The sequence below is a fragment of the Malania oleifera genome, chromosome 10 (genome assembly GCF_029873635.1).
Source record: "Malania oleifera isolate guangnan ecotype guangnan chromosome 10, ASM2987363v1, whole genome shotgun sequence".
Classification (NCBI taxonomy): Eukaryota; Viridiplantae; Streptophyta; class Magnoliopsida; order Santalales; family Ximeniaceae; genus Malania; species Malania oleifera.
The window spans coordinates 16,087,404-16,102,801 of record NC_080426.1 but is presented as its reverse complement, the minus strand read 5'-3'; the positions used below and the strand labels follow the sequence as shown (position 1 = coordinate 16,102,801).

General features: G+C 34.7%; 1 protein-coding gene across 2 annotated transcripts in view; it reads left to right on the top strand.

The window, feature by feature from the left end:
- Positions 1-248: 248 nt before the first annotated feature.
- The window catches only part of LOC131165416 (vacuolar protein-sorting-associated protein 33 homolog), a 45,359-nt gene continuing 30,209 nt past the window's right edge, over positions 249-15,398 (top strand). For both annotated transcript variants that reach the window (XM_058123207.1, XM_058123205.1), the window contains exons 1-13: positions 249-463; positions 625-664; positions 790-870; positions 1,114-1,308; positions 1,422-1,532; positions 1,625-1,690; positions 1,871-1,978; positions 2,073-2,117; positions 2,994-3,050; positions 3,623-3,717; positions 5,048-5,099; positions 5,279-5,335; positions 15,296-15,358. In XM_058123207.1, coding sequence (XP_057979190.1) covers positions 411-463; positions 625-664; positions 790-870; positions 1,114-1,308; positions 1,422-1,532; positions 1,625-1,690; positions 1,871-1,978; positions 2,073-2,117; positions 2,994-3,050; positions 3,623-3,717; positions 5,048-5,099; positions 5,279-5,335; positions 15,296-15,358 — 1,023 coding nt within the window. In that variant the 5' untranslated portion in view covers positions 249-410. The remainder of the gene's footprint in view (positions 464-624; positions 665-789; positions 871-1,113; positions 1,309-1,421; positions 1,533-1,624; positions 1,691-1,870; positions 1,979-2,072; positions 2,118-2,993; positions 3,051-3,622; positions 3,718-5,047; positions 5,100-5,278; positions 5,336-15,295; positions 15,359-15,398) is intronic.

Below are 15,398 nucleotides of genomic sequence, written 5' to 3'. Positions count from 1 at the left end.
GATAAATTTTAACATAATTTTATATTATATCTTATTTAAATCCAAATGCTATCCAAATATATGGTAGAAGTAATAAGTGATTTTGAATGATCCTTTCTATTAATATTTGAATGTGAAATGTTTAGAATCTATTTGGATTAAATTAAGGATTTTACATGAAAATTAAAAAGTAAAGAAAAATAAGGAGGAGACACATTTTCTGTTGTATTTCCTTTCTATATGAAATGCAATATTTTTCGAGTTTTAAATTGGCCTGAATGTAAACGGGAAACCTTAAGAGTCGAGAGTAGAAGTAACTTTCAGGCTTCCGGGTGAACTTGGAAGTCCCCAGTGACGGTCGTCTTCTTTTTCATTCCGGCTGCTCGCAGTGGCTCCACACACACACACGGGGGGAGAAACTGAGAGAGAAAATGGCTCAGATTCCCAACTTAGACAACTCCCCACTAAATCTCACGCCCCTCAGGTGCGTACATCATTCAACCACATCCTCCATTTCCCCATTCTTTCTCATCCGCACTCCTCTTCAATTCCAGAAAATTAGCATTTATTATTGTTATCATCAATACTGATTAATTTCATCATTCTGTTATTTCATCCTTATTTATTTTTTTTGGTTTTAATCAGAGATCAGTCTCAGAAAGAGCTCATAAACATTCTGAAGAATGTGAGTCCAATCTCTCGCAAAAAACACATTAAGTTGTTTCTTTTTTTGATTTCACACGATCTAATCGACTGTTCAATAACTATAATTTCACTTGAATTTCGGTGTATTTGGGTTATCCTTCATAGATTCGAGGAAAGAAGTGTTTGGTCATCGATCCGAAGCTTGGCGGCTCGCTGTCGTTGATTGTCCATACATCTCTCCTCAAGGCACTTGTCTCTCACAACTTCTGTAAATTTATAAACTGAAGCTCTGTTTGTTTGCTGCGAAAATGTAGGAAATGGAAAGGAAATTAGTATTTTGAATGTTATAATTTTATGTAAAGCAGAAAACTTCTAACCATATGAGCAAACACGAGGCTCAAAATCTTTTTTGTGCTCACTTTTTGTTTTTGTGCCCAACCGAATGACGGGCAAATGACCTGCTTTATATGCCTTGCTACTGACGAACAGGAACATGGGGTTGAGCTGCGGCATCTTTCTGCAGACCCTATTCAGACTGAGTGTGCCAAAGTGATATACCTTGTCCGCTCTCAGATTAATTTGATGAAATTCATATGTTCACATATTCATAATGATGTTTCAAAGGGTCTTCAGAGAGAGTATTTTGTATATTTTGTCCCTCGTCGCACGATTGTGTGCGAGAAAGTGAGTTTTTCTTTACTTTTGATTAATGAACACTGCTTGAGTTTTGGATTTATAACCTTAATACACAGTCTTTTTCTGTGTTAATGCTGTATAGAATATTTCTGGTTATGCAGGTTCTTGAGGATGAGAATGTGCATCACTTGATGACTATAGGGGAATACCCATTATATGTTGTTCCACTGGATGAGGATGTGCTATCATTTGAAATTGACCTTGCTTATAAAGTATGGAAGAACTGCTACTTTTTATTTTAATTCATTTAAACTAAATTCTACTTGATTTTGTACCGTCTAAAATAGGTGCATCTGTCTGACAGGAGTGCCAAGTGGATGGTGATATGAGTTCCCTCTGGCATATTGCTAAAGCTATCCACAAGCTCGAGGTTGCATGATTTGTTCATATTACTTTAGATAACTTAGCTTAACCATGTAAAGATAAGGCTCTAGTCAATTAGTAGAGAGATAATTCAAATAGAGGCCATCTTCTGTGCATTTTTTTATAGTTCTTTATATTATTAATTAAGTATTTTTATTTGTGTGATTACATGGTTTATGCATCTTAGTCTTCTTTTGGAGTGATACCCAATGTGAGGGCCAAAGGCAAAGCATCAGTACGTATTGCTGACATTCTTAATCGCATGCAAGTAGAAGAACCAGTTAACTTATCTGATGTAAGAGAGCGACATCCAAGCACTCCTGAAATTCATGCATTTTTGCTATAACCTTCACTTTGTCGTGACCACTAATAAATTGTTTATCCCGCAGATGGGTGTTCCAGAGATAAATACTCTCATTCTTCTAGATAGAGAGGTAACACTTTTCTTTCTTTGCATATGTGGGTTGGTGGGCTGGTAAGCTACAGAAGTAGCTTTCCTATAATCGTGTGATGCACGGTGCAATGCAATATGCACGTATTTTCCTTGTCTCATCTGTTGTAGAAGATAGTGTTCTAGCAACTTAATTATTTTAAAATGATTTATCATTGAAGAATGCATCCTAATGAGATTCAATTTTCAGTAATAGAGTTGGAGATTTGGGTAATTTTTCAATTGTGCAAAGAAATGTGGCTCTAGTTGGGCCAATTTTCAGCACATTCGAGGTTTTATTCTTTAGTGTTTTTCTTTTTAATATTTTTCCCTTGGTATTATGGAGGAAATTGAGGGCTTATTTTTTAGTGTTTATTAAATATTTTCCCCTGGTATTGTGGAGGGTTATTTTATTAGAATATCACTAACTCAAAGCTTAGAAATTATATGGGCTATGTTGCAAAAGCAAAAGGAGTGAGATCAAAAGCCAAATTTGTTATCAAACAATTGAATTGATAAACTAAATAGTGTTTTAGGGTTCACTGAGTTTCTTTAATGTTATATCTTTTGGATACTGCGCAAGAAAAAACATAGACAAGTTGATAAATGCTCCAAGAAAACAAAAATACCTTTGAGCGCTGCAAATGCTCTGTTAGAATTTTTTTTGTTTGAAATTTTCTGGAGATGCTGTTATCTTGCAAGCAGTCTGGATTTAAGGCCCTAGTAAGCTCAGATAGCATAATATAAGATTATAGTTACTGTATTGGTGCATTTTTGACAGTAAATGAGAAATAGATTTTTAATTTTTTTAATAGATTTTTAATTTTTTTAAGTGTAGATGTTATTGTTGTGGCTTAAATTTTGAAATTTCTGGCTGTAGGTGGACATGGTCACCCCTATGTGTTCTCAATTAACATATGAGGGGTTGGTGGATGAGGTAAGACACTCTAAAACTTGTTCATTATTTATCTTGATTGTTGATTAAGTTCTACAATGAATGGTTTGTATATAGGAGGACAAATTAATGTCTTATCAAAAACTGTAATATTGGAATGATGCTGATTAGTTGGGCATGTACACTCCATGCATGTATTAGTTAGTTTATTTATTTATATTTGATCACTTTTTCTTCTGATTATTGAGTATGTACGTATATGCAGGGAAAATTAGAGATGCTGATGGTGTCTTTGTTCTTGTCTATGTCATTGTAGTATTTTGAGTAGTATGATCATGTTAAATATGTACGAAAATTTTTATGATCTAGCAATTTTTGCAAATTGCTCTATATTATTTAGTGTTTCATACTCCAACTAAAGTAAAAATACTTATTCCTATACATTTCAGGTCATTATTAGGAAATTAAGTCATTTAAGGCTAACTAATTCCAATACTTCCTGGTCGAGAATACTCTGGGACCATTATAATAAGATGTACCAGTTGATCATAATAATCATTCTTTATTTTTGATTTGGATTTCGTTATAAGCTATCTCTAATAGGTTTAATGCAGTTTCTTCGTGTGAATAATGGTTCTGTGGAACTTGAAGCATCTATCATGGGCGTCCAGCAAGAGGGGAAGAAGATAAAGGTTCCACTTAATTCAAGGTAACTGATAGTTTTGAGAAAAAATAAAATTGCTGCACAAAAGATATTTTGCTGCTATTGTTAGGGTCGCTCTCCATTTTCTATGCCATTTCTTGTTATTGCTATTATCAAGTCGTCCTTTAGTTTCTGGGGATTTGGCTATATCATTGTTTAATCTCTGCCTGAAACCACAACATGCTTGCTTTGTATCTTTCTATTCAACATGCTCTTTCTATTTTTTTTTCTATTACTAGGCAATTTTGGTTTATATAAAGGTTTCTGGAGCAATAGATTTCTCAACATATTTGTTAAAAATTTGGCAATTTTGCTGCATGATTAATGGGGCTGTCAGCGAGTTTTGCCGGTTTGGAGAATAATTGTAAGAGCGTCTCATAACAACCTTTTTAATATTGTGCTATTGTGACAGGCTTGACGGCTGCATGGCGTGTCTGTTTATCTCTTTAGGCACTTCATGTTGGCCATTGTTTAAGCTTAGAGACTAGTAACTAGAGACAGTTCTATAGAATGATTATAATTTCTGATTTCAATCGTGAGGTGATTTATTTCTCTGATTACAACACATTTGCTCCTATTTTTTTTTTCCCCCAAAAAAATCTTTTTGCACTTAATGCCACTGTTTACATCGGTTACTCGAAATCCTGAACTTCCATTGAGAATATAATAATTGAAAAACTCTGGAGAACTGGAGAATGGAAAAAAAAATTCCATATGGAAGCCAGCACTGGAAAGCATCTTCTAGTGCATAATACTTGGACTTGTTATTTTACCAGTATGCTCATGTCAACATGACGTTTTTGTGGTTATGGGATACGATTCATATAAAATATAAGAGTTTTTTCTAGTGGGTTTTTGTAGTTGCCCTTGTACCTATGCCTAATATATGGATTTACCTTATCCAAGACTTCATAGCCTATGATCTGGGATTTATTAGATGTAATTCCTGGATGCTCTGTTCCAAAGAGCATGCTTAACTCATATAATGGATCATATATTGCCTATTATAGCTCTCCGTGGAAGAACAAACCAGAAAACATAATTATGGATACTGTTGGACAGTTGTAGTGAGTTTAGCACTATTGTTTTGCAATGTAATGAAATATAAAGTTCCTATAATGGCTGGTTTTATGCTTAGTTTAGTACACACAAACACACTAACTAATTATGCCACTTATGATATATGTGTATGCATATATGTTTTTATGCCACTTGCTAGTTCTTTTTTGGATATTTTGCTGACTTATATTTGCTTGTCACATGTATTTCTTCATTTTCCATTGGTAAAATAATTTGTGCATTGTCCTTAATATGTGATTTAAATTTTTTTTTCTAGTGACAAACTGTTCAAGGAGATACGAGATCTCAACTTTGAAGTTGTTGTCCAGGTTGATCTATTTCTTCCAGCATATCACTTTTCTTTTTTGCTTTTTGTTTTTGTTTTTTATGAATATGATAAGTGTTTCTTTGCTATAATTTTCTCAAGTATCAGTTTTTTTTTATACTAAATATCATTGTCTTCTTTGGAGTTCGGTTTTTTTAGTTGCCATTTGCAGTATGATTGCAGGTTCTACGTCAAAAAGCAACATCCATGAAGCAGGACTATACAGATATGACAACTACTGTAAGTCAATGGTTCCACACTGAAACTATCATATGGTGTTTTCATTAATTGTTATGATATTTCCAAATACAATGCCTGTGTTTGTGTCAGTGAAATTGACCTCTGTTTGGTTTGATGAATTTTGTAATAAAGTAACATATTATGATGTTAGCTATATACATAGAGTTCTAGTATTAGATATATATACTAAAAAATGGAAGAGAAAGAGCAGCATAATTCAAAGCAAGAGGACTAGGTGGTGGAGCTTGAAGGGAGAAATTATAGTAAAATTCAAAGATAAAATGATCAAAGAGTATGATTGGACAATAGGGCATGAGGTAGATGTGAACACTGCTTGGAATAGAATAACTAGCTCTATCATAAAGATAGCAAAAGATATTTTAGGTGAATCCAAAGTAAGATATTTAGGCAGGTAACAAAGTTGGTGGTGGGATCAAGAAGTCCTAAAAGTCATTAAGACGAAAAAAAAAAACTGGTATAAAACATTGTAAATTTGCAAGTCATAGAAACGCTTGAAAAGTATAAAGAGGCAAGAAAAAGTGCAAAAAAGGCCATTAGTGAGTATAAACAAAGAGCTTATGATACTTTATATACTACGCTAGATACAAAAAAGTAGAAAGAGACATTTATAAACTTGTTAAAGCTGGAGAAAGAAAATGCAAAGATGTAGGTAGTGTAAAATGTATAAAGGATGAGAATAATAACGTCTTAAATATAGAAGAAAACATAAAAGCGAGGTGAGTCCAAAGGAAGATATTCGGGTAGTAAACAAAGTTGGTGGTGGGATCAAGAAGTCCTAAAAGTCGTTAAGACAAAAAGAAACTAGCATAAAACATTGCAAACCAAGTTATAGAAATCCTAAAAGGCCATTAGTGAAGCTAAACATAGAGCTTATGATACTTTATATGCTAAACTAGATACAAAGAAAGAGAAAGAGATAGTTATAAACTTGCTAGAGCTAGAGAAAGAAAATGCAAAGATGTAGGTAGTGTAAAATGTATAAAGGATGAGAATAATAATGTCTTAACTGAAGAAAAAGACATAAAAGAGAGGTGACAAAGATACATTGATAAGTTGTTTAATGAAAACCAAACTGAAATCTTGTACTTGGAAGTGTTAAATAAGGAAAATGCTAACAATTGGAGATCTATTTACAAAAATTAGAGTCGTTGACATAAAGATGACTTTAAAAAAAATGAAAAGTGGGAAATCTATAAGACCATATAGCATACTAGTTGAACTGTAGAAATGTTTGGGGGATAAAGGAAATATATGGTTAACTAATCTATTCAATACTGTTATAAAAACCAAGAAAATGCTGAAGCAATGGAGGAGAAGCGTGTCAATACTTGTATGCAACAACAAAGGAAATGCGATATTCAAATTGTGATAACTACAGTGGAATTAAGATTATGATTCATACAATGAAACTATGGGAAGGGTATTTGAACAAAGAATAAGACTAGAAACGTGGGTCTCAAAAATCAGTTTGGTTTATGCCTAGGAGATCAACAACAGAAGCTATTTATCTTTTAAGAAGATTAATGGAAAAGTTTAGGGAAAAGAAGAGGGACTTGCATGTGGTTTTTATTGATCTACAGAAAACCTATGGTAGAGTACCTAGGGGAGTTCTTTGGTTGGTTTTAGAAAACAACGGGAGTTTGTAGTAGATATACTGAGGTTATTAAGGATATGTACGATAGAGTAATGACTAGCATTAGGACTATAGGAGGGGAATATAGAAATTTTTCAATCACAGTATGTGTACATCAAGTTCTACTTTGAGTACATAACTTTTTGGTTTAGCGATTGATGAACTCATTAGGAATATCTAAAATGAGATTCCTTGGTGTATGTTGTTTATAAATGATATTGTCTTGATTGATGAAAGTAGGAGAGGGGTGGAATCTAAATTGGAACTTTGGAGAACCGCTTCAGAGTCTAAAAGTTTTAGGATAAGTTGGAATAAGACGGAATATAGGAAATGTAATTTCTGTAACGTAAGGAGAAGTATTGGAGAGAAGACTAAATTTGATGTTAGAGGTTATTTATCTTGTAGTGTTATTATTAAGTTTGTTAGTATGTTAATTAGAGAGAGTTAGTAAGGGTATTATTGTCATTAGAATGTATTTAATTTGTATTATAAATAAAGGGAGAGACCTATCTTCAAGTTAGGCCAGTCACTTTAATCAAAATCTCAGCATGGTATTAGAGTGTGATCCAACCTAAACCCTATCATACACAGTCGTTGCTGGAAAACACCATCCTATCGCTGCCCTTCTCAAATCGACCTCCATCCTTCATTATTTCACAAAACCAACTATATAGCCAAAAATAGAACCCTCTAAAGCCTACCCCCACAAAATCCCATCATTGACAACAATCCCACGTGCTGCCACACACCGGCCAACTACTAGCAGTGCCAACACCACTCACCGGTGTGTGAGAAAGTTTCCGGCCACCTTTTTCTTTTTTTTCCTTAGCAATGTTCTGATTCCTTCTCTAGACCATATTATCAAGCTGTTTTTTGCTTACAGATCCAACCTTTTTTGACCATGCACTCATGGTAATCCATTAATTTTAGTTTGGTGTTCACAAAAAATTCTTTTTGAGTTCCTTGGAGCAATGTCAGGGTTTGTACATTGAGTTGTGAGGCTGTGGCAGTGCTATATCAGTTGGTAAGTCGTTTACCTCATTTGTGGTTGTATCGGTGCTTCACATCGTTTATGATTGTCTCGATTAGTTTTGATTGTTCTTCTTGTTTGGCATTGGTGTGGTTGCTAGTTTGTGAGTGTTGGGATGCAGTCTATGAATCAAAAAAACATGTTTCCTTCATTGTTGCCACAGATATCAACTCAAAAGTTGGATGGAAAGAATCTTGTTCAATGGTCTAAACTGTTTGGGTTTATTTAGTAAGATTAGGAAAATCTGACCACTTGCTCCAATCGGATCCTTCTGATGAGAAGAGAAAAGAAGTGTGGATTTGTAGATGATGCCTTGATTGTTTCTCTTTTGTGGAATTTGATGTAGCCATAGATTGCGTGGATGTGCATACATCTAGATACATGCAAGGAGATTTGGGATTATGCCAAGCTTCTATACTCTGGTAACATTACACATATGTATGATTTATCCCAGGAGTACTTCAGTTACAACAAGAAGATAGGAACATTATAGATTATTTTAGAGAGATGAAATGTTTTCATGAGGAGCTTAACGTTGTGCAACCTATAACCATTGATGTTTGTGAGATGCAAAAGAAAAGGGAGCAGATGACAGTTCTTCAGGTTTTAGCGGGCTTGAAACCTGGGTTTGAGGCAGTCTGGTTCTAAATACTTAGTAATGCTTTATTGCCATTATTTGCCGATGTTTATTCTTGTGTCCTTTGTGCTTCCTTTGGTACACATTCTCCTGCTTTTGCATCCGACTCTAAGAGGATAGTGTTTGCTACACAGGGTGATTCTACTTCTCTACCAAACAATTGCAAAAGTTATCGAGGTGGTTCGAGTGGTTGTTGTGGTAGAGATGGCCGAGGTAGAGGCACTCCTCTCAAATGCACTTATTGTGGTTGAGGTAATCATTCTATTGAGTAGTGTTGGGATTTTTATGGTAGACCTTCACGTGTTGTCAATGCAACCGCCACCGACTTCACACCTTTGGGGGCAGCCAATGCAGCCACCATCGACTCCACACATCTTTGGGGCCAAGTCGGGGGCAACATACTATATCCATGTCAGAGGAAGAGTATTCCAAGTTTTAGCAATATCAAGCATGACAACAAGCTTCTCTTCGTATTACATCTCTTGCCCAAACAGGTAATCCCACAACATGTCCGTCATCTAGTACTTCTTGTCCTATTCCTTGGGTTATAGACTCTGCTGCCACTGATCATATAAGAGGTATACCTAATTTCTTCTCTACGTTTTAGTATTTTGCAAATTTACCTTGTGTTACTTCTTGTTGATGGATCCACCACTATAGTCAAGGGAATTGGGATTGTAAATGCTACTTCTTCTATTTCTCTTACTTCGATTTTGTATATTCTCAAGTTTACTTTCAATCTTATGTTCGTTAGCAAGATTACTAAATCCATGGATTGTTCAAGAACATTCTTCCCTAATGCTATGGTTATTTAGGATTTGAAGACGAGGAAGACGATTAGCAGAGGACATGAAGCTAGTGGATTTTATCATTTTGAGTTGCTATCTCCTTCTACCGCCTGCACTGCTGCTGCCACACCTCTCCAAGTTCATTGTTGCCTTGGTCATCCTTCATTGGAAAAGTTGAAACGTCTTGTTCCTGATTTGAGTTTTGTGTCTAGTCTTGATTGTGAGTCTTGTCAGTTGGGAAAGCATCATTGTGTCCCTTTCGCTTCCTGAGTCAATAAACATGCTGCAAGCCCTTTCATGTTAGTCCATTATGATGTTTGATGTCCTAGTAGAGTTTTGTTCAAGTTGGGTTTCTGGTACTTTGTAACCTTTGTTGATGCTAAGGAGTATTTTAGTTCACAATTCACTACATATATGACTCAGTTTGACATTGTTCATCAATCATCCTGTGCCCACACTCCCCAACAAAATGGGGTTGCAGAAAGGAAAAATAAACATATTCTTGAAATCACTCGCACCTTACTTTATCAAATGCATCCACTTAAAGTGTTTTGGAGTGATGCTCTACTTACGGCTTCCTATTTGATCAACATGATGCCATCCTCTGTTCTTAGTGGTAAAATTTCCTATTCCATTCTCTTTCCTAATTCACCTTTATTCTCTCCCCCTCTCGTATATTCGGGTGTGTGTCCTTTGTTCATCAACTAACTCCTGGGGTGGATAAGTTGGATCCTTGTGCTATAAAATGTGTCTTTTTGGGCTACTCATATACTTAAAAGGGATGTTGTTATTCTAATCCTGTGCTGCATTGCTTCTTTGTTTCTACAGATGTTACCTTCTTTGAGTCTACACCTTACTACACCTAGTCATTGAATGCTTCTGAGGTCAATGAGTCTCTTCCTTTGCCTAATCTTCTAGATTCTAGTTTATTGTCCTTATCCAATCAACCATCCAAGTCTTCATGTAGTTCGAGTCCTTCTCATTGCCTCAATCATCCAAATTTGCAGGTGAATTTATGATGACAACTCCAAGGAAGAGAGTCCCCTACCACACCTTTGGTTTCCTCGTCTAATGATCATATTTCCCATGATGTTGACCCTCTCATTGTTGTTTAGAAAGGTAAACGTACATGTACCCAACATCCCATTTCCAACTATGTTTGCTATGACTTCTTATCATCCTCCTATTATTATTTTGTTACTGCTCTATCATCTACTGCCCTTCCTAAATCAGTTTTGGAAGCCTTAGCCCACTCTGAGTGGGGGAATGCTATGGTTGAAGAGATGAATGCTTTAAAGGACAATGGTACTTGGGATTTGCTATGTCTTCCTCCTGACAAGTATGTTGTTGGTTGTTCCTGGGTATATATTGTAACAGTCAACCCTAATGGTTTTGTGGCTCGTCTTGTTGCTAAGGGGCATACTCAAGTGTACGGTTTGGATTATTCTGACATTTTTTTTCCGATTGCCAAACTTACATCAGTATGTTTGTTCATCTCCTTGGCTACCACTTGTCACTAGCCTTTGCATCATTTAGATGTGAAAAATGCCTTCTTGCATGGTGATCTTGTGGAGGAGGTCTATATAGAGCAACCACTTGGGTTTTTGCTCAGGGGGAGTTAAGCTTAGTGTGTTGGCTTAAGAAGACACTATATGATTTAAAACAGTCTCGTAGAGAATGGTTTGGCCGTTTTTGTGCTACAGTACTAGAGTTGAGTCTTTGATGATGTGCAATGGGTCATTTTGTGTTTTATCATCATAATTCATCGGGTAGGATCCTTCTTGTTGTGTATGTGGATGATATTATTATTACAGGTGATGATGATAAAGGTATTCAGAGTCTCAAACTTTTTCCAAGACCTTCAAACAAAAGATTTGGGACCATTGAAATACTTCTTGGATATGAAAGTATCAAGATCTCATATGGGAATTGTTTTGTCACAAAGGAAGTATGTTCTTGATCTGTTGGATGAAACTGGATTGTTAGGATCCAAACTAGTTGATACATCCATGGATCCTAATAGCAAGTTAGTGCTGGGTTTGGTTGATTTGTTGTCTAATCTTGGATAATACCGGACACTTGTTGGAAAGTTGAATTATCTTAAAGTCACTCGGCCAGATATATCTTTTGCAACAAGTATTGTGAGTCAATTTCTAGATTCTCCGAGGACAAGTCATTGGGATGCAGTAATTCACATCTTGAGATATCTTAAAGGTACACTTGAGAGAGGTCTTTTATATTGTGATCATGTTTACACTTATATTCATGGATATACAGATGCAGATTGGGCTGAGTTGTCTTCCAACCGAAAATCCACGACCGGGTACTATATCTTGGATGATGGTAATTTGGTTCCTTGGAAGAGTAAGAAATAAACGGTGGTGGCCAGGTCAAGTGCTAAATCAAAATATAGAGCTATGACTAACACTACTCCTAAACTTGTTTGGTTGAAGAACATGTTGGAAAAATTGGGTTTTTCACATTCTAAGCTCATGAAGTTGATGGGTGATAATCAAGCTGCTCTTCATATTGCCTCCAACCCGGTCTTTCATGAGCGGACAAAACACATCGAAGTTGATTGCCATTTTGTTGAGGAGAACCTCGTGTAGAAGCTCATTACTCATTACTACCGCTTATGTGTAGTTTGATATGTAGCTTGCTGATTTGTTGACCAAAGCTTTGGGGGGTGCTCGTGTTAAAATTTTTTGTAGCAAGCTAGGAGCATATGATATTTATACTCCAACTTGATGGGGGAGTGTTAGAGGTTATTTATGTCTTTTAGTATTGTTATTAAGTTTGTTAGTATGTTAATTTGAGAGAGTTAGTAAGAGTATTATTGTCATTAGAATGTATTTGATTTGTATAGTAGAGGGAGAAACCAGTCTTCAAGTTAGGTTAGTCATTTTAATCAAAATCTCAACATTTGATAATCAAGAAAGTAATAGCACTAGTAGATTTTGATATCTTGAATCTATTATGCAAGCAGAAAAGGAGATTGAAGAGGACGTAATACATAGAGTTAAAGTAGGTTGGGTAAAATGGAAGAGTTCGTTAGGCGTGTTGTGTGATCATAGAATACTCTTAAAAGTTAAAAGGAAAGTTCTATAAGACGGTTATAACACTAGCTATGCTTATGGATTAAAATGGTTGGCAACTAAGAAACAACATGTGAAAAACGGTTAAAGTTGCCAAAATGCAAATATTAAGGTGGCAGAGTGGTATAATATTAAAAGATAAATTAAGGAATGAGCATATACACAATAAACTAGGCCCAACATCACTTGAAGACAAGATAAGGGAGGAGAGGTTTAGATGGTTTGGTATTTGATATGCACACCTAGCAGCGCACTTGTGAGGGGGAGTGAGTTATTTATTGTTTCTGGTATGAGAAGGGGTAGGGGTAGGCGTTAAAATTACTTGGAATGAGGTGATGAAGAAGGATTTCATAGCTCTTAAGCTAACAGAAGAAAATGTTGTTGATAAAGTGAATTGGTGGAAATAGGTTATTCATGTAGCCGACCCCACCTAGTGACTAGCGGGACTTAAGGGTTGTTGTTGTTGATTATGACGTTAGCTCTTACTCTTATTGGGGGAAGAAATTTTGAGATGCAAGGGAAGAGGAGTCTTAAGTAGTTTACTAAGGGCTTTTAGGCCCAAAATAGAATGGGTTTTACAAAACACATTAATGATTCTTTTGTTGGAGATGATTTTTTTTTTTTGGTTTTTTTCTTTTTCTTGTTTTTTTGAACTTTTTGTTTTTTAAAGATCCTCGTCCAATTCTCAAAAACCATAGCAAGCAAATCCCAATCTAACCCTAAAAAAACATCGCTTGTTTTAACATTTCCTCCACCTATTCCTTAATACTTAGTAGTAATGATAAATCAACATTTCTTTCACAAAAGAAGATTTTAGTGAAATATTTCTTTTTGCCTCAAAAAGGAATGGCTTAAAAAATGGACCTTTGGGTTTTAGATATATTGTTCCATGTAATTTATCTTTTGATGATTTTTTTTTTTTTTGTTTTTATTTCTATATTTGTTGTATATATACAAGTTTTTTTTCTATAGAGTATGCATAAGTGTTTCTTGTTTGATCTTCCTTATTCTTTTTTTCCCAATAACTTCCATTTTTTTAGCACGCCATGATTTTTTCCCTCAATTCTCTGTATTTCAGCCCTCCTATTTTTTAATTTTACGCTGCAGATATACTGTTACTCTCCTTAATTAGAGAACGTTTTTTGGGTACATATTTCTACTTCTTATGGTTCTATTTTATATTGAAATTTTTATATCAAAACACTAGTTATTTTAATACTTTATTTGGGTTTTAATTGTTATGTTTTTATATATGTGTTAGGCGTTAATTCAGCTACTTCATAGGGTTAGAATGCCCTCAAGATGTTGATAAAAGAAAATTTAATAGATATGGGGAGCCTTGTGGCCCGGGGATGCCCTTTAACTGGAAAATTAGTATTAGAAATATGTTCAAGTCTATTTACCATCTTATATCTATATTTTTAATGAAGAGAAAATTAAAAATTTAAACTATTTTTATTAAAAAGTTTTATGCCTTAATTTCAAATAACAAACAGCCTAATTAAGCCTCTGTTTGGGAGCTCTTAAAAAATGCGTAGATTACGTATCACTTAAAATAAGCACCTGTACAGAAAAGTGGTGCTTGCCTCGCTAAAAAATAAGTGGTTGTTGCACAAAGTATTTTTAAACCATTTTTTAAAGAACTCTCAAGTGAATTTCAAGAAGCAACGAGAGATGGATTTTTGGGTATTTATAAGAGGGTACATGAGAGAGGCAGTGGTAACATTGTAATTTTTATCACTTGCAGCAGTAATTTTGTAATTTTCAGAAACATTCCTTCCCTCTCTCTTTTTCTCTCCCTCTTTCCTGAGTCACCTCCTGTGCGTACCGTTCTTCCCCTCAGCTACCTCCTCCTTGCACTGTTGCCTCTTCCTTGGGCTGCTGCACCTTCTTCCCTACTTTGTTGGCATCCTCCTCTTCCTCCGTCGCTACCCTTCTCCTCCTTGTGCTGCCGCCTCCTCTTTCTTTTCCACCTCGCTGGCCTCTTGGATCTGGATCTGTAATGAGAAGCAAAAACCAGATCATATTTTCAACTACTATTTTTTAAATAATTCATCATATTTTTTTTTTCTTGTGAATTACTTTAAGAACTTTACAATAATATTAATTTAAAAATTTAAAATTGATCATGGATTATACAAAATAATATGAAACTAATAAATCATATATTATTATTCAAAAATAGTGGTCGTGTATTGTTTTATTTAGGAAACTTTAAAAATTGTAATTTAAAATGTTAATTAGCATAAATATAATTAAATTGTTAATTAGAAAATATTAATTATGTGATTAAAGCATATTAATTAGGAAATAATAATTAAAACCATTTATTTATTAATAGTTTTTATTAAGATAATTTAATAATCATATATTATTTTGTTTCCTCCTATATTAATTATACATTTAAATATGATAATATTATCCATATGATAATAATATAGACTCATACAACACCTTTAAAAAAAATAAGCATCTAAGCATCACTTATTTTATCATCAATCATAATAAACACTTATTTTCTTAGATACAACCACCACTTATAACTTTTAGCATCTTTCCACTTTCTCGGAGAAGTAATTTTCTATTAGTGTTTTAAATGATCCCTAACTTATCAAATTGTAAATAGAATGTGTGAGACATATATAACCATGGACCTTATAAATTTTTATTTAATCTTGCTTCCTAGTTTTTCAAATCTTGGCTTGGCTCTGCAACTCGCTTAGTTATCTCTGATGTGTGCCATATAATGAATACAGACTCAGACAGTGTCCGAACTAAAGGATTTTGTCAAAAAGCTCAACTCATTGCCAGAAATGACTGTAAGTATCTTCATCAGGGTTCGTGATGGACTTCATTTAA